The sequence below is a fragment of the Perca flavescens genome, chromosome 20, assembly GCF_004354835.1.
Source record: "Perca flavescens isolate YP-PL-M2 chromosome 20, PFLA_1.0, whole genome shotgun sequence".
Lineage (NCBI taxonomy): Eukaryota > Metazoa > Chordata > Actinopteri > Perciformes > Percidae > Perca > Perca flavescens.
Genome location: NC_041350.1, coordinates 2,228,669 through 2,252,473, shown reverse-complemented (window position 1 = coordinate 2,252,473; position 23,805 = coordinate 2,228,669). Strand labels below are relative to the sequence as shown.

Genomic DNA, 23,805 nt, shown 5'->3' with positions numbered 1-23,805 from the left:
AATCTGGGTAATGGTTTCGTGCTGTGGCTATTGCCGGCACAAAAATATACTATGTGTGTAGCTGATGCTGGAAAGTGTTGCCATGACATCACTGGAAATTAATATAATTGATTGAATTAAATGATTGCTAGGTAGTTACAGTTTTACGTATTATTCATATTCATATATATATATATATATATATATATATATATATATATATATATATATATATATATATATATTCATATATTCATATATATATTCATATATATATTCATATATATATATATATATATATTCATATATATATATTTATATATATTTATATATATTCATATATATATATTCATATATTCATATATATATATTCATATATTCATGTATATATATATTCATATATATATTTATATATATTTATATATATTTATATATATTCATATATATATATATATATTCATATTTATATATATTCATATATATATATATTCATATATATATATATTCATATTTATATATATTCATATATATATATATTCATATATATATATATATATATATTCATATATATATATATTCATATATATATATATATATATTCATATATATATATATATATTCATATATATATATATATATATTTCATATATATATATATATATATATATATATATATACATATATATATATATATATATATATATATATATATATATATATATATATATATATATATATATATATATATATACATATATATATATATATATACATATATATACATATATATACACATATATATATATATATATATATATATATATATATATATATATATATATATATATATATATATATATATATATATATATATATATATATATATATATATATATATATATATATATATATATATATATATATATATATATATATATATATATATATATATATATATATATATATATATATATATATATATATATATATATATATATATATTCATATATATATATACATATATATATTCATATATATATATACATATATATATTCATATATATATATATATATATATATATATATATATATCATTCCTTCTACGGTCTTAATCTGTACAAGTTTTGCTTTTTTCCAAGTTATGTCACTGTTATTGAAACTATTTTCGACATATTCTTGCATTACTCCCTTCTTTCTACCATCTTTTTCCAAGGTTTTTGTCTCCTTTTCTCATCATCATTTAAATGTTTTTTTTCCCAGGTCCAAGGCTGTCGTTTTGTAAATCTATCGCTGAAATTGCTGCATTGTTTCTCTTTATATAGACTTTATTTTCATAAAAAAATTGCTCAAAAAAAAAAAAAAAACTGGTCAAAGGGGGGAACATTATGGAAAAAAGTTTGAGAACCTCTGACCTACAAGGACTGGACGTTTGAGGGGAGCGTGAACAGAGGAGAGAAATGGCGGCAGTGAATCACGAACTTTTAAGCTCCCGTTGTTGTTTACTGTACTGCTGGTCTACCAGGCGAACACGTTTTCACGGTGTTCCATCATAAGGAATAAAGGTGAATATGGACACCAGTGTGAAGTGTGGAGTCCTTCATGACCAGGGTAGCTACTAGGGTTGGGTACCGAAACTCGGTGCCACTAGGGAACCGGTGCCGACGTAAACGGTAGTAACGAGACCGAATAAGAACGAAAGTTTCGGTGCCTCATTTCGGTGCCTGACTTTACACTACACCTGACAGCATGTAACGTTAGCCTAGCTTTAGCTAGCAGCTGGATTAATCACGGTTAAAATGCTGACAGCTAACGTTAAACAGTGTAAAGTGTGACTGGGTTTCACTGTGGAGGACTTCTACAATTCATAGATATACAGTATGTTTGTATGGTCGGAATTAAACTACACAGACGGTGCGTTCACTTGCAGCTGCCATTGTCGGAATTAAACAACACAGATTCATTTAAAACAGTACCGGTTCAGGCACCGTTTAGGCACCGGCACCGTTTTAAAAGTATCGATTTAGCACCGGAATCGGGAAAAAAAAAAAAAAAAAAAAACGATACCCAACCCTAGTAGCTACAGAGTGAACAGACTCAAATGAAACCCTTAGGAGGCTCAACTGACCCAAACCGTTAAATAACCAAAAGCCGTGGTTGGATGACCGACTTACTTCCACTGCTTGATGTAGTTGAGAGGTGAAAGGTCACAGCCGGCGTCCAGCAGAGCCGTCTTGTACTGCTCCAAGTCCGACTGAAACACACAGCAACAATCACATAAACATCAAAGTCCGACTGAAACACAGCAACAATCACATAAACATCAAAGTCCGACTGAAACACACAGCAACAATCACATAAACATCAAAGTCCGACTGAAACACACAGCAACAATCACATAAACATCAAAGTCCGACTGAAACACACAGCAACAATCACATAAACATCAAAGTCCGACTGAAACACACAGCAACAATCACATAAACATCAAAGTCCGACTGAAACACACAGCAACAATCACATAAACATCAAACCGTTATCTCAAGAAATCAAAGGACAGGCGAGAGAAAAAAAACCTCAATGATCTCTGTTATTATCAGTGGTGTAGTCCAATGTATTGTAGTGGGTATACTGTACTGTATATGTATGGGCCTATACTGTATATATGGGCCAGAATGGGCCTTTTGACTTCATTTCCTGTATTCTGACACACTTTTATGCACCAATTTACGGTGGAAATACCTTTATTTAGCCTATGTGAAGAAGAAAAACACATAATTCAAAATATATAAAAAATATCCAGTGTCACTGGGCGTTTTTAAGAGGGTATATGGAAATCCTGGAGCTTTCTTAGTGGGTATACTGCGTATTCCTGCGTATCACGTAGACTACACCGCTGCTTATTATGGAGCGCTGTGAACACTTGGTAATTTTAAACTATTACCACTCCCAGTTTGCACAGAAAATGAGATATTATTCACCTTTTTTAATGCTATTGCTCCTCGGGATAAGCAAGTAATTGTTGTGTACTTGTTAAATAAAAATCTCAAAGTGAAAGAGAGAATCTTTTAAATCGCAAGAGCTGGGAGTTCAGGGTCTCAAAAAGCTGCATATAAGCATTTCATTTAAAGTTAAGGTAACACTTTACTTTAAAAAGGTATCTACATAAGAGTGACATGACAGTGGCATGTGTTCTGTTCATGACTGTGTCATGTGTTCATGACAGTGTCATGTCACTCTTATGTAGATACCTTAAAGTAAAATGTTACCAAAACTTCTTTTACAGAACATACAATGCAGAAACCGATGCTTTGTGCGATTTAGAAATGGTTTGTCCAGCAGAGCGTGGTCAGTCCTGATGTTAATTTAGCCGTTAGTCATTTTGATTTACACACGTAAAACGCTGAACGCTGTATCAGTGCAACATAATTCAGATAAGATGGTCTCTGAGAGTGTTTTTTGCAGGACTGAAATCCCACCACATCAGTCAGAAACTCGAGCAGAGACTAGGCAGCCGAGAGAGGGGAGGGAGGGAAGAGGGGGAGAGATCAAAGGGAAGGAGAGGAAGAAGAGAAAGGAGACAAAACAAGAAACAGACAGGAGGCCAAGAGCTGGTCGCAGAGAGAGAGGGATGACCACAGATGACAGGAAGAGAGAGAGAGGAGAGAAAGAGAGCTAGAGAGGGAGAGACACAGGGAGAGAGAGAGAGAGAGAGAGGGAGAGAGAGAGAGTGGGGGAGACAAAGCGATAGCGAGAGACAGGGAGAGAGAGAAAGAGAGACGGAGAGAGAGAGGGAGAGAGACAGAGACAGAGAGAGAGGGAGACAAAGAGATAGAGACAGGAAGAGAGAGAGAGAGAGAGACAGAGAGAGAGGGAGACAAAGAGAGAGTGGGGGAGACAAAGCGACAGCGAGAGACAGGGAGAGAGAGAAAGAGAGACAGGAAGAGAGAGAGAGAGAGAGAGAGAGAGACAGAGAGAGACAAAGAGATAGAGACAGGAAGAGAGAGAGAGAGAGACAGAGACAGAGAGAGACAAAGAGATAGAGACAGGAAGAGAGAGAGAGAGGGAGAGAGAAACAGGGAGGGAGAGAGAGAGAGGGAGAGAGGGTGAAGGGGTAATCCCGAGGTGATCCATCTCTCAGGTGAATGAAAGAGGGATGAAAGAAAAAGTGAGGATCTTTTCTTGGAAGAGGGGAAAAGTGTCACACCATCCGTCAGCAGAGGAAACCGAGGACGAGACTGAACAGATGCTGAAACAAACCGGTGAGACAGAAAAACACACACACACACACACACACACACAGATGCGCACGCACGTACACACACCCCCCACACACACACACACACACAGAATCATGCATGCACGCACATACAAACACCGCCACACACACACACACACATATACAGACACAAACGCACACACAAACACCGCCACACACAAACACCGCCACACACAACACACACACACACACACACACACACACACACACACACACACACAGACACAGACACACACACACACACACACACACACACACACACACACACACACACACACACACACACACACACACACAACCACACAAACACAGCCACATACACACAGACATACACTCGCACTAGGGGTGGGCGATATAGGCAAAAAGTGATATCTTGATATTTTTTCAATAATATTAATAATGGGCACAATGTTGAATGAAAACAGTTCTTATTTATTTTCTTTAACATTTAAGTATTCAAGTAAAAAAATTCAAGGACAAAATATTACTATACTAATACTAATTGAACTAGTGTAGGAATTGAACACCATTGAACTGAGTACACATTCAGTTGTACACCTCAGCTGTAATGTAAATTGTGCAGCATACAAGCAAGATGAAAATATAACAATAAACAAAGGGCTCTGTTCTGTAACATATTGCACACAACCATGTCCTTATTGGAAGCAGTCCTGGAGTTGGGACAGGGCCGGGTCAGACCAGGTACTACTGGGCTGTATAGTCCTTCTGACCAGGATGCATGCTGGGATCAGGAGTAGTTTATGTGATCTGACTGATGCATGCTGGGATCAGGAGTAGTTTATGTGATCTGACTGGCCCAGGTGAGGGAGAGGAGCAGTTCTGTGTGCTTTCTTGATGTTAGAGTAACATGGACTAGTGTGTTCTTCCCTCTAGTAACACAATCTACATGCTGGGAGAAAAAGCTGGGGAGTACAGACTTTAAGGACTCCTTGTAAAAGTCCCCTGCTACAATATGCATCCCCCAAACACACAGACTCACGCATTCACACACACACAACACAGACACACACAACACAGACACAGACACACACACACACACACACACTTAAAGAGATCGACGCACATACCAACGCACCAGTATAAACTTCAGGCCACTTAGATAGCTCTGCGTGGAGCCTCCACCCAACCATAAATCACGCTTTAGGCCTACTTTAGGCCTCACTACATGTTTAGAGAGAGAGTCACTGTAATGGATGTAATTGAAATCAAAATGTATATTAGATCATTTATATTCTGGCTCTTTACTGCCCAAAACAGTAAAGACCCAGAGTTTGGTTTTTCCAGCTCGCAAGCCTACGGAGAGTTGCTAGACGACCGCATTTACAGAAAAGTTGATTAATGTGCATTGTCCTAATAATGAAAAAAAAGGTTTGCATGTCCCTCATTGTGACTTTGGGCCCTACTAACTCTCGCTGCATACTAACTCTCGCTGCACGCCTGCCTCTCTGTCTTCATAAACAAGTTAAAAAGAAAAAGGGAGTGATGCAGTGGAGGGTGAAGGACAAGTAAGTAAAAACTAAAAAGGAGGAAAAAGCCGAGAAATATTTAGCCGTATGAAAAGCGCTTTGTCCCAACGATGATGTCACCGACAACCACCAATAGTTTTTATTGACGAGGCTCAACGGCATTATTAATGGACAGCGATTACTGCTTTCAAATCTTGGCTGTATTACCGATGTTAAATGATGACTGACTGAATAATTGAGATAGATTTGCAGGTGCAGAAAGCAGAGCTCTCGGCCCACAGGAGGCCTGGACTTTAAAACCATTAACAGCACACTGATGTCATGAAGTGGCGTTATGTACGACACGCCAATTTTTATGCCATTATTGGCATGTTATCAAGATGCATACTCGCTTTTTAGTGTGTTTATCAAGGCTGTTTGGCCTCCCTTGACTTGCATTACCTTGTGATTGCGTGTGAATTGACGCCGTAGAGAGTAGTACGAAAGGGCGAAAATCTGCGTAGGGAGTGTGTGTGTGTGTGTGTGTGTGTGTGTGTGTGTGTGTGTGTGTGTGTGTGTGTGTGTGTGTGTGTGTGTGTGTGTGTGTGTGTGTGTAGGGTTTAGAGGCATAGGATGAAGGAGCCATCAGCATGCCAAAAACTGTCACATTAAATCACTTCCCCACAAACCCCCTCATTTAAAATATCTCTTACTAAAAAGGCAGGTAAAGGGTATTCAATATAGACTCTATCTACCTGCTGTCAGGTACTGAACATCGCCAATCCTTACTGGCTGATCAGGGCACGTCTATTTTTCACTGAGCCTTTAACATGTCAGGTAAGGTGTGACCACACACACACACACACACACACACAGGTAACACATGATGAGGACTTCACACTAGGGGTGGTACGGTTCATGAAAAAACATCCGAACCGTTCGGTTGGCTAGTCTCGGGTTCGGAGCACACGGTTCGTCAGTACACCGCTAATGTGCACTAACTACTTACTGCCGTAGCACCCGCTTTCGAGACATATGTTAAAACAGTTAACGGAAATGACGAGCGGGATGCGCATGACAAACGAGAGGGATTTAGATTTGTGTACAGTACAGGCCAAACGTTTGGACACACCTTCTCATTCAATGTGTTTCTTTATTTTCATGACTATTTACATTGTAGATTCTCACTGAAGGCATCAAAACTATGAATGAACACATATGGAATTATGTACTTAACAAAATGGTGTGAAATAACTGAAAACATGTCTTATATTTTAGATTCTTCAAAAGTAGCCACCCTTTGCTTTTTTATTAATAAGGGAAATAATTCCACTAATGAACCCTGACAAAGCACACCTGTGAAGGTAAAACCATTTCAGGTGACTACCTCATGAAGCTCATTGAGAGAACACCAAGGGTTTGCAGAGTTATCAAAAAAAGCAAAGGGGGGCTACTTTGAAGAATCTAAAATATAAGACATGTTTTCAGTTATTTCACACCATTTTGTTAAGTACATAATTCCATATGTGTTCATTCATAGTTTTGATGCCTTCAGTGAGAATCTACAATGTAAATAGTCATGAAAATAAAGGAAATGCATTGAATGAGAAGGTGTGTCCAAACTTTTGGCCTGTACTGTACACGCGGATAGCCAATAATGCGTTCATAAAGTTCACTGATTCACACTTACTAGGATTCGGGAAGTTTTTGAAAACCTGGTGACTTCTCCATGGGAAGTGCAAACATTACACTGCAATATTTCTGCACACCACGTTTCATATTTTTCTATTAACCAGAGAGTGACAGCAAGGGGGGTTGGGTATGTTCGGTGTGGGCTGGGAATGCTGTTTGTTGTCGGTTTTTCTTTGTGTGGTTTAATCTATGTACATTGTAAAATTCAATTAAAAGAACTATGAAGGAATAAGCGCAAAACTTTGTCAAAATATCCAGGAAAGGATGACACTCAAAGGCAACTGGATTTGGTTAAAGATGCTCCGTAGCCTCTGAACACCCACACGGGTGATCTCACTCATTGTGGCTGATTAGACCTCTGCTCGGGTTAAAAAGGTGCTCTAAGTGATGTCACGTGTTTTTTAGGCTACAACATTTTTTGTGACATACAGCAAACCTCTCCTCGCTATCTACTAGCTGCCTGTCCCCTGAACACACTGTAAAAAAACATCTTTTTTCAGGGGACAGGCAGCTAGCAGATACTGAGGAGATGTTTTTTTACAGTGTGTTCAGGTGACAGGCAGCTAGCAGATAGTGAGGAGATGTTTTTTACAGTGTGTTCAGGGGACAGGCAGCTAGCAGATAGTGAGGAGATGTTTTTTACAGTGTGTTCAGGGGACAGGCAGCTAGCAGATAGTGAGGAGATGTTTTTTTTTACAGTGTGTTCAGGGGACAGGCAGCTAGCAGATAGTGAGGAGATGTTTTTACAGTGTGTTCAGGGGACAGGCAGCTAGCAGATAGTGAGGAGATGTTTTTACAGTGTGTTCAGGGGACAGGCAGCTAGCAGATAGTGAGATGATTTTTTACAGTGTGTTCAGGGGACAGGCAGCTAGCAGATAGTGAGGAGATGTTTTTTACAGTGTGTTCAGGGGACAGGCAGCTAGCAGATAGTGAGATGATTTTTTTACAGTGTGTTCAGGGGACAGGCAGCTAGCAGATAGTGAGGAGATGTTTTTTACAGTGTGTTCAGGGGACAGGCAGCTAGCAGATAGTGAGATGTTTTTTAAGGTGTGTTCAGGGGACAGGCAGCTAGCAGATAGTGAGGAGATGTTTGCTGTATGTGACAAAAAATGGACAAAAAAATGTGACTAAAAAAACGTGCAACATCGCTTAGAGCACCTTTAAGTTTAACCCTTCCCTGGAAAACTGCAAACGTTCACAGACTTTTTTTCAAAATAATAATGAAAGCAAAGACTGAACTCCTGGTACCTAACATCTTTAATGGCTCAAACTAATAGCAAACACAGTTGCTGTCATTTCATAAAGGATGAGAGGAGTCTTTCTGGCCAAACTTAACCTGATCCAGCTGTTTTCCTTTCTACAGTGACACTAACCAGGTCTGTTTTCTGAGAGGAACTTTGGCTCGATCAACATTGTTCCATCATCGTGCCTCAATTCAATCATTGTGAATATGGTAAAGCCAAGAAGATTCTTCTCATAAAGCTCGTCCAAAACGTTGCTATTGATCAGTATAATGTGCTTTTTGGGGGACATGAGGGCACAGCTGACTTGAAACCATGTGTAGAAACCATTTCTACGGTTTGCCAACCCACAACTTGTGCTGTTTTGGTTCTAGTGTCGGTGAAGACGCCCGAGCCCGGGACAAAGGGAAGAACTGGAGGTCTGTCATCCGAGACGCCAAGTGAACTTTAGTTTGTTTGACGCAAATCTCAAGAGGAATCCCGCGGGGTCGTGCGGCTGTGGTAGTGTCAGTTAAACGGCTGATTTGTGTGATGTCCTGTTGTGTTCTTTAACCTACCCCCCCCTCCCCCAATGTAGTACAAGTAGACATTTTCACGGGGCAACCTCCAGCTCAACCAGTAAGAGCAGGGGTGTCAAACTCATTTTCCCAGAGGGCCACACTGGAAAAAGAGAATCCCACCAAGGGCCAGACATGGAGAGTTTATTGATGTGCTTTTGTTACTGCATTTTGTCGCTTTTTTATAAACATTTTGGTAGCTTTTCTCCTCATTTTTGTTGTTTTTGTTCAGACTTTTTTGTGGCTTTCTCAGACATTTGTCACTTTTTGGTAAATTTGTTGCTTTTCCCGACATTTTTGTACGGTTTTTGGTCGCATTTTTGTTGACATGAAGCCCTACAAAAGTCATCAAAAGAGTTCTTGCAGGGGGAATTTCAAATCTGCCCAAATGTCTGCTTTGAATGTCAGGTAAATGCAGTTTAAAAAACACTTTCCTGTGTTTTTGGTTTTGTCGCACAACTAGGATGTACCAAAATGTATTGTGAACCCAAATTGATATACGGGCCGGATCTAAATCTGCAAGGGGCCGGATTTGGGACCGCGGGCCTCGAGTTTGACACATGTGAGTAAGAGTGTTCGCCCCATGTAGGCTGAGTCCTTTTCAGCGGCACGGGTTTGGGTCCGACCCGCTGCCTTTTACTGCGTGTCATCCACCGTCTCTCTCCCACCTTTCCTGTCTATCCACTGTCACTGTGTAATAGTAGGGAAAAGCTCCCCAAAAAAATATCTTTTCACAATCAAAATAATGACTGTTCTCATACCGTACTTGAAGGCAGCTTCAAGAGAGAAAGAGAAGAGACAGAGGGACTGAGGAAACAGTCAGCTGTTCCCCAAACCCCCGGGCAGTTCAGAGCTTGTGTTTGGAGTTTTAAAACCTTCTTGTGGCAGAGATAGAGGCAGTGATGTTTCCTGTAGGGCTGTGCTCGATTGAAGAAATTCTTAGTCGACTAACACTCATTCAATTGTATCGACTAATCGATTAGTTGATTTAATCGACAGATCTGTAAATCTGAGTTTCTCCACAGAGTCGTGCTAAAAGCACCACTTTAATTCTTGTGTTTACCAGAGATGTGCTCGTACGTTTCTTGGAAATAAGTCATTCAGCATGAAAAAAAAGCATCAAACATGACTAATGGACTAAAGAGATCTAAGTTGACTAAGACCAGAACCACCGATTAGTCGACTAATAGGGAGCAGCCCTAGTTTCCTGTACGGGACTCTCACACCGCCTCAAAACACACTAACAAGTCTGATCCACGCGTACGTGACTGGACAGCGTGACACAGGGGGGGGGGAGTTTCTCCAACAGCTGAATCGGTCTCCACTTTTTGCCGCAGGTTGCTGCAGGGCTCAATCAGGGGGCTAGTTGATAGATTAAACTTTAAACTCTGAAGACATCGTGCTGGGCGTGCTGGTCTTACAGGGAGGTGTGTTCAGGTGCATTCTGGGCGTGCTGGTCTTACAGGGAGGTGTGTTCAGGTGCATTCTGGGCGTGCTGGTCTTACAGGGAGGTGTGTTCAGGTGCATTCTGGGCGTGCTGGTCTTACAGGGAGGTGTGTTCAGGTGCATTCTGGGCGTGCTGGTCTTACAGGGAGGGGTGTTCAGGTGCATTCTGGTCTTGCAGGGAGATGTGTTCAGGTGCATTCTGGGCGTGCTGGTCTTACAGGGAGGTGTGTTCAGGTGCATTCTGGGCGTGCTGGTCTTACAGGGAGGTGTGTTCAGGTGCATTCTGGGCGTGCTGGTCTTACAGGGAGGGGTGTTCAGGTGCATTCTGGGCATGCTGGTCTTGCAGGGAGGTGTGTTCAGGTGCATTCTGGGCGTGCTGGTCTTACAGAGAGGTGTGTTCAGGTGCATTCTGGGCGTGCTGGTCTTACAGGGAGGTGTGTTCAGGTGCATTCTGGGCGTGCTGGTCTTACAGGGAGGTGTGTTCAGGTGCATTCTGGGCGTGCTGGTCTTACAGAGAGGTGTGTTCAGGTGCATTCTGGGAGTATTGCTATCTTGATGCAGCGGGAAGTGACCATTGACCAACAAAAACGCAGCATTTCATGGTTATTTTAACAGAGCATTAGTAAAATGCCCCTAGGCTCGTGCACAGCGCGCGCACACTATGCTTGTTACACACACAGGGACGCACAGCAGCACACACGCACACACACACACACACACACACACACACACACACACACAAGATTACCAATAAAAATATTACGGTGTAAATCCTCCATCATAACAGCAATGCTCCAAGGTCCAAACGCGCCTGGCTTTTAAAGGGAATGGGAGATGATCTCTGATTGGTTGATTGCATATTTCGCCCAAAACACACCTCTGATTAATGAAGACACTAAGAACAACCCTTTAGGACCAGGCGCCCGGCACACAGACACCTTTTTACCACCGTCAAACTATCAAAAGTGGATTTGGACACGACCTAAACACACCTGCACCAGGCGCTTCACACCGTGACCTTACATCATTAAAATAGGACCCATAAACTAGGCTAAAACACAGTAACACTGAACTAAAACGCAATAATGTGAATGTAACCGGCTGCTGACTTTTGACCCTGACAGTGCTAAAGGTCGGTTTGCTTTGTCTCTTTACTCCAGATTAGAACGAGGAGCGTTGTCGTGCCGTGTTTTTAATTTCCCCAGATCTTCTGCTTCCCTCAGTGTCTGTTTCGTCCTTGGAAGTAAACATGAAACCACAGAAAGTTCTCCTAAAAGTCACAATGGTCTTCTTCAGTTTGAGGTATTATTTTGGCAGATAAGAACCACAGCGGGGACATCAAACCAAAACCACAACCGCTGAACCATCTTTGCGCTCATACAACCTTTAACACATCCCATAAAATACGTTTTACTACTACTGCCAACTCTCACTCTTTTTGTAGCCACGATACGGACCGACGAGGATGATAGCCGGTTAACGTTGGGTTATTTTTCTCCATGAGTTGAATCATGGATCAACTTTTTGCCGCAGGCATTCAAAACGAATGGAAAAACCTGCATTGTTTGTTGGACTATTGGATGGCCAACGCAGTGTGTGTGTGTGTTTGTGTGTGTGTATGAGAGAGAGAGAGAGAGAATGAATGCTCAGCCAGCCTGCATAATGCACGGCCGTAACGTTACTATTATATATGGTTACTTTTATCAAATTGCCTGAATAAAAAGGACAGCAGGCTGCTGCAGTATAACCATACAGACCTCTGCATACATCAGACTGCTCACTTGTAGCGGACAGCTAGCTAGCAGCTTAAACCCGACAAAACGAGAGCGTGCCAATGTTCCCACAACCCTATGTTTTCACAGTTTCATTATTTCTAAGATTTTTTTCAAAATTAGGCCCTATGTTCCCCCATTTCTAAGATTTTTGTCCAAAATTAGGCCCTATGTTCCCACATTTCTAAGATTTTTGTCCAAAATTAGGCCCTATGTTCCCACATTTCTAAGATTTTTGTCCAAAATTAGGCCCTATGTTCCCACATTTCCTTTGTCATGATTTTTTTTACATAGAAATGTAGGAACATAGGGCTGTGGGAACATAGGGCTGTGGGACCATAGGGCTGTGGGACCATAGGGCTGTAGGAACATAAGGCTGTGGGACCACAGGGTTGTGGGAACATAGGGCTGTGGGACCATAGGGCTGTGGGACCATAGGGCTGTGGGACCACAGGGTTGTGGGAACATAGGGCTGTGGGAACATAGGGCTGTGGGAACTGTGGGACCATAGGGCTGTGGGACCATAGGGCTGTGGGACCATAGGGCTGTGGGACCATAGGGCTGTGGGACCACAGGGCTGTGGGAACATAGGGCTGTGGGAACATAGGGCTGTGGGACCATAGGGCTGTGGGAACATAGGGCTGTGGGACCATAGGGCTGTGGGACCACAGGGCTGTGGGAACATAGGGCTGTGGGAACATAGGGCTGTGGGACCATAGGGCTGTGGGACCATAGGGTTGTGGGACCATAGGGTTGTGGGAACATAGGGCTGTGGGACCATAGGGCTGTGGGACCATAGGGCTGTGGGAACATAGGGCTGTGGGAACATAGAGCTGTGGGAACACAGGGCTGTGGGAACACAGGGCTGTGGGAACACAGGGCTGTGGGAACATAGGGCTGTGGGAACACAGGGCTGTGGGAACACAGGGCGGTGGGACCATAGGGCTGACCCCGACAAAACACTACAGTGAATTTCAGCCTGCTTGCAAGAAAATCTACCTGATGAACTAATATTTGAATATTCGGATCCAGCCCTACTGCTAATAGAGGTGTCACAATTTAGATTTCAAATCGAAAACCGATTGAAAATGAGCTTTCGATCTCCACTATTAAAATCTGAAGCAGGATTGCCAAATCCCACCCCCAGGTATTTTTTTTCTCCCTCAACTCTCGCCTTACTGCGCACGCCAAGACGGTGCAGGGGTGGATTGGTGAGTCACACCGGTGTGTGTGGTCCCAGTTCCCTAAACTCAAACGTCAAATATGACGACAGCTCCGGTAACACACCGCTGAAGACAACGCGCACACATCCATCACAGCAGTGGTCTGGCCCCTCTCGCAGTTTGGTGAACACAATGTGGAACTGATTTTAAAAATGAAAAATAAGTTCCTTAAAATTGAAACTTTTTGTATTTTGTTGCTCTCAAAAGAGCCAGACTTTGCTCATCGATGTTATTAGTTCCACTCAGTTTGTCGTTATGGCTGCACACACGAAAAACACAAACATTCTGCAGATCTTTATCTGAGTAAGTACGATACACACAGGAAAGTCTTTCGCTACGTCATGTTTCAGCACTTCAACTATTTGTTGGAAAAGGTCGTGCTTATGTGTAACTACAGAGGGCATAAAAAGAGGGATTTTGTGTGTGTGTGTGTGTGTGTGTGTGTGTGTGTGTGTGTGTGTGTGTGTGTGTGTGTGTGTTACCTCTGAAGGAGCCTGCTGAGCAGTGATGTAGTAGATGAGGAAGAGTCTCATTTTGTCTTCTGGGGTCCCAGCTGATAAACACATTTACACACACTTTAGTTTGTCTGTTATTTTACTTTATTTCCCAGAATGCCTTTTAATAACCATAAAGTATAAACATATATGTGTGTGTCTGTGTGCGTGTGTCTGTCTGTGTGTGCCTGTGTGTGTGTGTGTGTGTGTCTGTGCGTGTGTGTGTCTGTGCGTGTGTGTGTCTGTGCATGTCTGTGCCTGTGCGCGTGTGTATGTGTGTGTGTGTGTGTGTGTGTGTGTGTGTGCCTGTGCGCGTGTGTATGCGTGTGTATATGTGTGTGTGTGCGTGTGCCTGTGCGCGTGTGTATATGTGTGTGTGCGCGTGTGTGTGTGTGTGTGTGCCTGTGCGCGTGTGTATGCGTGTGTATATGTGTGTGTGCGCGTGTGTATGTGTGTATATGTGTGTGTGTGCGTGTGTGTGTGTGTGTGCCTGTGCGCGTGTGTATGCGTGTGTATATGTGTGTGTGCGCGTGTGTATGCGTGTGTATATGTGTGTGTGCGCGTGTGTGTGTGTGTGTGTGTGCCTGTGCGCGTGTGTATGCGTGTGTATATGTGTGTGTGCGCGTGTACCATCTGGGTCACTGATGATGTCCAGCAGAGATTTGTCTAAAGTCGACTTGCTCATCAGTTTCTCTTCATATTCAAAGTAAACATCCAGTTTTCGACTCTGAGGACACAAACAGCATCACGTTTACGTTCATGTACGGCATCATATAAAACCAAAGATTCTCTGGAACTAAAGAGAGCTCATCACACGGTACACACTTCCTGTCTCCTAACAGGGCGTGGCCTCGTTTGAAAGTGTAGTGAACGTTGTGTTGATAAAAAGTTATATTTTTATAATTTAACAACAAGCAGACATAAGAACAGCTTCTTCCCCACTGTCATCTCTCTACTGAACACTTGATAAGTGGGGTCATCTCCAGTTCGGCCACTCACCCACTTCTCTACACATTACATACCTATCATTCCAATATGCATCTCGCACATTACTTTGCACTATTACTTTTTGAACTTCACATCCCACTCCATGTGTACTTTTCTTGATATTATGTCCTATTTATATAATAGTATTTTTGTATATTATGATAATGTGCCTATATGTATATTGTTGTCTCTATTGTACAATATATGTGTCTATATTACCATTTGTCTACTGAATGTTTACTACTACATGTCTATTTATTGAATATATAGAGAGTTAACACCTACCAAAGTCTAATTCCTTGTGTTTGTTAGTATAGTTGGCCAATAAAACTGATTCTGATTTATTAATGTATTTCCTGTTGATGACCTTAGATATTTACACAGCTAAAAGCCATATTTAGGTCGTACTGTAAACGTTAGCAGCCATTAGTTTATCTAATAATCTGTGAGATCTGGAGAGAGTCGGGTCCTGGGACAGAAACACGTCTGAAACAAAGTTCATTTTCTCCAGATTTGATGGTCTGAAAATTACATATTTATTGTCAGAATAGTCTGAAGAGATGTGGCGAAAGCATCGCTCATCTCTCTCTCTTTTTCTTTTTCTCTCTTTCTCTCTTTTTCTTTTTCTCTCTCTCTCTTTTTCTCTCTCTCTCTCTCTTTTTTTTTTCTCTCTTTTTCTCTCTCTCTCTCTTTTTTCTTTTTCTCTCTCTCTTTTTCTCTCTCTCTCTTTTTCTTTTTCTTTTTCTCTCTTTTTCTCTCTCTCTCTCTCTTTTTTTTTTTCTCTCTCTCTCTTTTTTTTTTTTTTTCTCTCTCTCTCTCTTTTTCTTTTTTTTTCTCTCTCTCTCTCTTTTTTTTCTCTCTCTCTCTTTTTTGTTTCTTTCTCTCTCTCTTTCTTTTTCTCTCTCTCTTTTTCTCTCTCTCTCTCTTTTTCTTTTTCTCTCTCTCTCTTTTTCTTTTTTCTCTCTCTCTCTTTTTCTTTTTTTCTCTCTCTCTCTCTCTCTCTCTCTCTCTCCTTCTAAACTTGTCTGCTAACCCTAAACACTAGAGCTAGGATGTTTAGCGCATGCTTACGCGCTGTCAATTATGTGTGTAACCTATTTCGTTATTCTTGTCTTTTTGCGTGGACTTGTTATAAAAACTAGAGTGTTTGAAATTAAATAAAACTGAAAACACACAAATTGTTTCACCAAATCTGTCACAAATTTGTATCTGGAGTTTTAACTTTGCTTTTTTTTTTTTTTTTTACTTAACTGTATTAGATTGTATTTCTTCGACAGTGAAGCACTTAGTGACTCTATGAAAGGCGCGATATCATGTGAATAAACTTTGTGTGTTGCGTTTATACCTTGATGTGGTCCAGGACGGCCGTGGCCACGTTGGTGTGCAGGTCGATCAGCCTTTTCTTCTCCAGCAGCTCGGGCAGAGAGCTGCAACACAAAATATACAACGTTTAAAGCCCCTGACGCCTGAATTTATTCACAATTATAGAAGAACTTTATCATGGGTGTTCCTGGCTCCAAGCTGATGCTAAATTAAGTTGAGATTGTTAATTTGTCTATAGCATATAGAATAGATATAAATTTAGGTATGATGCAAATTAGCGACAACAGGCATTATGGTAAAATTCTTTACAAAATGGTAAAATTAATAAAACACATTTTCAAGTAATTGACAAATAAATGAATCTTGACAACAGCAAGAAAGAAAACACTCTCCTACTCCCTAACATTGACAGTAGTCTTTTTAGGGTTAGGGGTTAGGGTTAATTTCGCTTCCGTAAACTGGATGTAGTTCCCACTCCGACCGGTCCTACGAGAAACCAGTGCGTGCAAAAGGTTCCTAGCTATGTATCGAATGTAAACAAACCGGCATTGGGGGGAATACACACGCTATCTCGCCTGCAGTCAGAATGGAAGGGGTTTGATGCAGATTAGCGACAGTTGGCGTTAAGGGGTTAAAGCCCCTGACGCACCAACCAGACGGCCGACTGTCGGCAGAAAAGCAGACTGATCAGTCAGCTCCCCGAGGTCCAAAAACTGCCTCAGAACACAGCGAAGTAACGCCAACTTGAGCGTGTAATACGTCTCCATAAGAGCAGGTGGAGGTAATCTGTATTGTTGCCCAAAAAATGAAAACCGGCAGCTGATTGGACGAACGCGTTACGTGAGTCTGGCTTCTCCGAAAATTCAAAGCCTGACAGTCATGGCGGCTCGTTCAGAACACGATCTCATATCGGACTAAAATAGTTCACCGAAACGTGTTTCTGGAAACATCTGAAGAGAGAAATAGGCCGTGCAGTTGCTGAATCTGTCTTCATTTCTGATCGACCAAAGTTCAGTTTAGAAGATTTTCCTCAGATTTGGAGAGCCTCTAGTCACGCTCATTCCTGCTCGTTATTTCCGGGGTTAGGTACAGTATTAGGGGACCACTAAGGTCTATATAAAAGAGACTAAGATACAGTATTAGGGGACCACTAAGGTCTATATAAAGGAGACTTCAGATACAGTATTAGGGGACCACTAAGGTCTATATAAAAGAGACTTCAGATACAGTATTAGGGGACCACTAAGGTCTATATAAAAAGAGACTTCAGATACAGTATTAGGGGACCACTAAGGTCTATATAAAAGAGACTTCAGATACAGTATTAGGGGACCACTAAGGTCTATATAAAAGAGACTTCAGATACAGTATTAGGGAACCACTAAGGTCTATATAAAAGAGACTTCAGATACAGTATTAGGGGACCACTAAGGTCTATATAAAAGAGACTTCAGATACAGTATTAGGGGACCACTAAGGTCTATATAAAAGAGACTTCAGATACAGTATTAGGGGACCACTAAGGTCTATATAAAAGAGACTTCAGATACAGTATTAGGGGACCACTAAGGTCTATATAAAAGAGACTTCAGATACAGTATTAGGGGACCACTAAGGTCTATATAAAAGAGACTTCAGATACAGTATTAGGGGACCACTAAGGTCTATATAAAAGAGACTTCAGATACAGTATTAGAGGACCACTAAGGTCTATATAAAAGAGACTTCAGATACAGTATTAGGGGACCACTAAGGTCTATATAAAAGAGACTTCAGATACAGTATTAGGGGACCACTAAGGTCTATATAAAAGAGACTTCAGATACAGTATTAGGGGACCACTAAGGTCTATATAAGCGCATCCAAAGAGCAGCATGTCATAGGACATTTGGTATAAAGGCCCATAAATTAAGTTTACTGACCATGATTTTAAAAAAGCATTGAAAAAAAGTTAAAAAAAAAAGTAAATTTTAAAATGTTGATCCTACACACGTTTCAATCTTCAACACTTTCCAGAGGAGTACTTCACACTGTCATCTGTGAAAAAGGGTGATAATTAGACTACTAAAAGATCTCCTCCAACACTGAAGAATTCTCCATTTCACCCAAGAACAACATCGCTGTCAGTCGCACGCAACCTTAAATTGAATTGTCGAGCAGATGTGTTTTGGTTTAGTTTCATGGTTACAGATGTAAAAAAAAAAAAAAAAAAACAGGAGTGATGTAATGGTAGAAATCACAACCAAAGGTCTAATCACATGTTCCTTGGCTCCGCGCTCATCTGTCCCTCTGTCGTTTATGGAAATTATTCTTTAGAAGTTATTGAAAAGCTGGATTAACTCTTGCGTTGTCTCCCCGACAACCATCGCTTTTTTTAAAGTTTATTTGCCATTTTTGTGGGGGTTTTTTTAGAACGTTTTGGTCACTTTTTTCAAAATGTTTATCGCTTTTTCCCAACGTCTGTCACTTTTCCAACATTTTTATCGCTTTTTCTGATGTTTTTGTCACTTTCTTTCAACAGTTTCATAGTTTTTTTAATGTTTTTCAGAGGCTTTTTTCATCTTTTTTTCAAGTTTTGTCTTTTTTTTTCACATTTCTGGCGCTTATTTCGACATCCCATACTTTCTGATATAATTTTTTTTTAAGGGGTCAAATTTGACCCAAAGACAACATGAGGGTTAAAGGCAACCGAAGACCAAACAAATTAGGTTACCAAACTGCACATATCTGTCTATATGGTTCACACAGATTTTATTATATATTCTGCTAATGCACTGTATATATCTATATTGTTCTTACTATCATAATGTCACTGCAACATGTTGTTTATATTACATAGCCACTTATTCTGCTCTTATAACACTGGAATATATTTCATTGTCCTGTCTATACTTTTTTATATCACACTGCACTTTTCTGCTTTTTTTTTGCACTTGTGATTTGACGCAAACTGCATTTAGTTGTCTTTGTACTTGTGCTCTGCACAATGACAAAGTTGAATCTAATCTAATCTAAGAGACTCACTGAAGAGAAGTAAAAAAACTGAATACTCTAAAGCAGACTGCCAAAGACATGGCATGGGTTTGTATTGTTGACAATTCTGAGCTTATTGTTTACTGTCCTCTCTCTCTGGTGCAGTGTGAAGTCCTCATCATGCGTTACCTACTGTATGTGTGAACACACCGTACTTGACATTTTGAGGGCTCAGTGAAAAATAGACATGCCCTGATCAGCTGGTAAGGATTGGCGATGTCCAGTACCTGACAGCAGAGGTGAGCTTGGCTGTGTTGTCTGACAGCATGCTGATGGCTCCATCATCCTCTCCCTCTAAACCCTACGCGCACACACACACACACACACACACACACACACACGCGCACACGCGCACACGCGCACACACACACACACAGAGACACATACAGACACACACACGGTAAAGTCATTACCAAGTCCTATTACAGTTTACAAGTCGAGTTTAGTATTGATGTGTGTGTGTGTGTGTGTGTGTGTGTGTGTGTGTGTGTGTCAGTGTGTGCATGAATGTGTCTGTGTGTGTGTCTCTGTGTCTGTGTGTGTGTCAGTCAATGTGTCTGTGTGTGTGTGTCTCTGTGCGTGTGCCTTTGTGTGCATCTGTGTGTGTGTGTGTGTGTGTGTGCCTTTGTGTGCATCTGTGTGTGTGTGTGTGTGTGTGTGTGTGTGTGTGTGTGTGTGTCTCTCACCATGATGCTCTTCAGGTGTTTGACCTCGTCCTCCTGAGCTCTGTAAGAGTCCAGCTCCTGCTGGACCGACTCGGCCACCTCTGGGAACGGACTGCAACACAACAGCAACGCACGCTCAACTTCTAACCAATCAACGAGCTTCTTATTTCATTCTTTCTTAACCAATTCAGAAAAAAAAAAACAGGCTTAGACAAGGAGCAAGGGCTGTACCGGGTCAGATTTATCGGATTCAAATTTGCCAATTCAATAAGAACATTCATACATATTATCTGGCAATCAGAAAATCCATTGGTGTGAGGTTGGAATGATTTCGACCACATTAACAGTCAAACACGGCACGACAGACAGAGACCCTGTTTACACGTACAGTACAGGCCAAAAGTTTGGACACACCTTCTCATTCAATGCGTTTCCTTTTTATTTTCATGACTATTTACATTGCAGATTCTCACTGAAGGCATCAAAACTATGAATGAACACATATGGAATTATGTACTTAACAAAAAAGTGTGAAATAACTGAAAACATGTCTTATATTTTAGATTCTTCAAAGTTTTTTTGATAACTCTGCAAACCCTTGGTTTGGGTGGCTACTTTGAAGAATCTAAAATATAAGACATGTTTTCAGTTATTTCACAATTTTTTTGTTAAGTACATAATTCCATATGTGTTCATTCATAGTTTTGATGCCTTCAGTGAGAATCTACAATGTAAACAGTCATGAAAATAAATAAAAAAACGCATTGAATGAGAAGGTGTGTCCAAACTTTTGGCCTGTACTGTACGTGGTTATTTTTACAACCGGAGACATTTCCCTTCGTTTGTGTCCTTCGTTTACACGCAAACGGAGAATTCTCCTCTGAAAACGAGTCTTCCTAAAAACTCCGGCCAGAGTGGAGATTTTTGAGATCTTCGTTTGCACGTAAACTGAGACAAACGGAGGTTTAGGCAGCCGAGAGAGAGAAAGAGGAAGTGATTTGTTGCTGTTGTTGCTATTGTCTGGATTCTGATTGGCTAACGTGGGCTTGAGCTTCTCGTTACACCGCCACCTACAGGTCTGGCGTGCTCTTGACTGCATATATACACGGGTAGGTGTAAACAAACACTTTTCTGAAAACTGACAGCTGTGCAAGGCAAGGCAATTTTATTTGTATATAACTATTCAGCAGCAATGCGATTCAAAGTGCTTTACACAAGACATAAAGACACAGTTAAAAATATCATACAAATTGGTAACAGATGAAGAAACAGTTGTAAAAAAATGAATGAATAAAAATAAAATTTTAATACAAAAATGAATTAAGAAAAGGCAGTGTTAAAAAGAAAGGTCTTCAGCCTTGATTTAAAAGAGCTGAGATTAGGTGCCGACCCGCAGTTTAGAGGTAGTTTGTTCCAGATGTAGGGACCATAGAAGCTGAACGCAGCTTCCCCCTATTTTGTTCCGACTCTGGGTATGGCGAGCAGACCTGTCCCTGATGATCTCAAGGATCTCTGCGGCTCATAGTGTAGTAGCAGATTCGAAAGGTAAATTGGTCCTAAACCGTTTAGTGACTTATAAACTAACATGAGTATTTTGAAATCTATTCTTTGATGCACAGGAAGCCAGTGTAAGGACTTCAGAACTGGAGTGTGGTGATCTATTATTTTGGCGCACAATGTTTTTTTTTAAAACAGAGAGGTTGAAATGTCCGTTTATGAAAATAGCCGGCCACGTGGAAACGTAGCACGAGTTTGATAATGAACCGAAATTATTTGTACACTTCTCAACTCTCTAGCTGCGAGAGGAGGTGACGAGATCGCATCCAGATCTGGCGAGATAAAAATGTGACGAGACTTCTCGCGATTTCGGTCCCAAGTGCAGAGCAGCCGCCAGTAGACGGAGTCTGACCCTGGTTGGTCTTCTAATACATCTGGCTCTGAGGAGGAGTCTGGCTGGGACCTCGAAGTCAGCACAGACCATCCCCCCCCGCTGCCCACCCTTCGCCAAAGTTGACTCTGAGTTCACTTTTGCAGAGCGGTAATGGAGCTGCAAATGTACAAAGCTGCAAGTAAAACCCAGCGTTAGAACATCTGTCTCTCTTTCTCTCTCCCTCTCCGTCTCTCTCTGTCTCCCTCTTTGTCTCTGTCTCTCTCTCGCTCTCCCTCTCCGTCTCTCTCTGTCTCTCTCTCTGTCTCCCTCTTTGTCTCTGTCTCTCTCTCGCTCTCCCTCTCTGTCTCTCTCTGTCTCCCTCTTTGTCTCTGTCTCTCTCTCGCTCTCCCTCTCCGTCTCTCTCTGTCTCTCTCTCTGTCTCCCTCTCGCTCTCCCTCTCTGTCTCTCTCTGTCTCCCTCGTTGTCTCTGTCTCTCTCTCGCTCTCCCTCTCCGTCTCTCTGTCTCTCTCTCTGTCTCCCTCTTTGTCTCTGTCTCTCTCTCGCTCTCCCTCTCTGTCTCTCTCTCACTCTCCCTCTCCGTCTCTCTCTGTCTCTCTCTCTGTCTCCCTCTCGCTCTCCCTCTCTGTCTCTCTCTGTCTCCCTCTTTGTCTCTGTCTCTCTCTCGCTCTCCCTCTCCGTCTCTCTCTCTCTGTCTCCCTCTTTGTCTCTGTCTCTCTCTCGCTCTCCCTCTGTCTCTCTCTGTCTCCCTCTTTGTCTCTGTCTCTCTCTCGCTCTCCCTCTCTGTCTCTCTCTTTGTCTCTCTCTCTCTGTCTCTCTCTTTGTCTCTCTCTCTCTGTCTCTCTCTTTGTCTCTCTCTCTCTGTCGCTCTGTCTCTCTCTCTCTCTCCCTCTCTGTCTCTCTCGCTCTCTCAGTCTCAGTCTCTCAAATTTGAACCATTTTCTAAAAAGGTTCTATATCAGAAATTTGGGTTTCTATCAACCAAAATTGTCCCAAAAAATAATGTGCATGGTTCCATATGACGCTCTATACAAGTAAAATAAATGATCAGTTCACTATTTTCTTTGAATTTGGTTGTTTTATTCAATTTTATATCATTTGAAAAAAAAAAAGAAATTGATAAAAGAACATTGAAAAAAGTGACAAAAATGACTTAAAAAAAATGTCAGGGGAAAAAACCAACAAAAACGTCAAAAAAGCACAGAAGAAAAGTGACAAAAAAACATCAGGAACAGTTGCATAGTGGGCGGGAGGACAACACGAGGGTTAAATGAGTCGGAAGAGCGTAAAATCTTGTCTCGTCTCGTTTTAGTGGGGCTGGGAAAAAAATCGATTCGCTTTAAAAATCGAGTTGGTAGGTCAAATCGATTCATATTTTCAAAAAATCAATTTTTTTTTCAATCCAAATACAGTATAAATAATTTTGATGTTTAACAATCTTTGTTGCACACTGCACAGTGACATTTCACTTAGAAAAAGGGTTTGCCTTTGCAATATTGTTTATGTTGATGCACTTTAATTAAATACAATAAATATATATTTTTAAAAGATACTTAAAGTTCGCAGTTATTTTGTTTAAAATGGAAGGGGGGCAAAATCGAATCGAATATTGAGTTTTTTATATAAAAAAATTGCAAATTTTTTTAGGGAAACAAATCGCCCAGCTCTACGTTTTAGTGAACCCAATCTGGTGTCTCGCATCTGAATCCCAGCTCTCTGATTGGACTCCTCGTTTGAACCAAAGGTGTTGAAATTAATCAATT

At 41.1% G+C, this 23,805-nt stretch overlaps 1 protein-coding gene across 1 annotated transcript in view; it reads right to left on the bottom strand.

Annotated features, from left to right (window-relative positions):
- scfd1 (sec1 family domain containing 1) overlaps positions 1–23,805 on the bottom strand; it is a 58,334-nt gene that overhangs the window by 20,797 nt on the left and 13,732 nt on the right. The window contains exons 12-17 of the mRNA XM_028566505.1: positions 20,176–20,266; positions 19,717–19,790; positions 16,479–16,560; positions 14,777–14,873; positions 14,135–14,205; positions 2,151–2,230 (exon numbers count right to left, since the gene is read on the bottom strand). Of these exons, the coding sequence (XP_028422306.1) occupies positions 2,151–2,230; positions 14,135–14,205; positions 14,777–14,873; positions 16,479–16,560; positions 19,717–19,790; positions 20,176–20,266 (495 nt within the window). The remainder of the gene's footprint in view (positions 1–2,150; positions 2,231–14,134; positions 14,206–14,776; positions 14,874–16,478; positions 16,561–19,716; positions 19,791–20,175; positions 20,267–23,805) is intronic.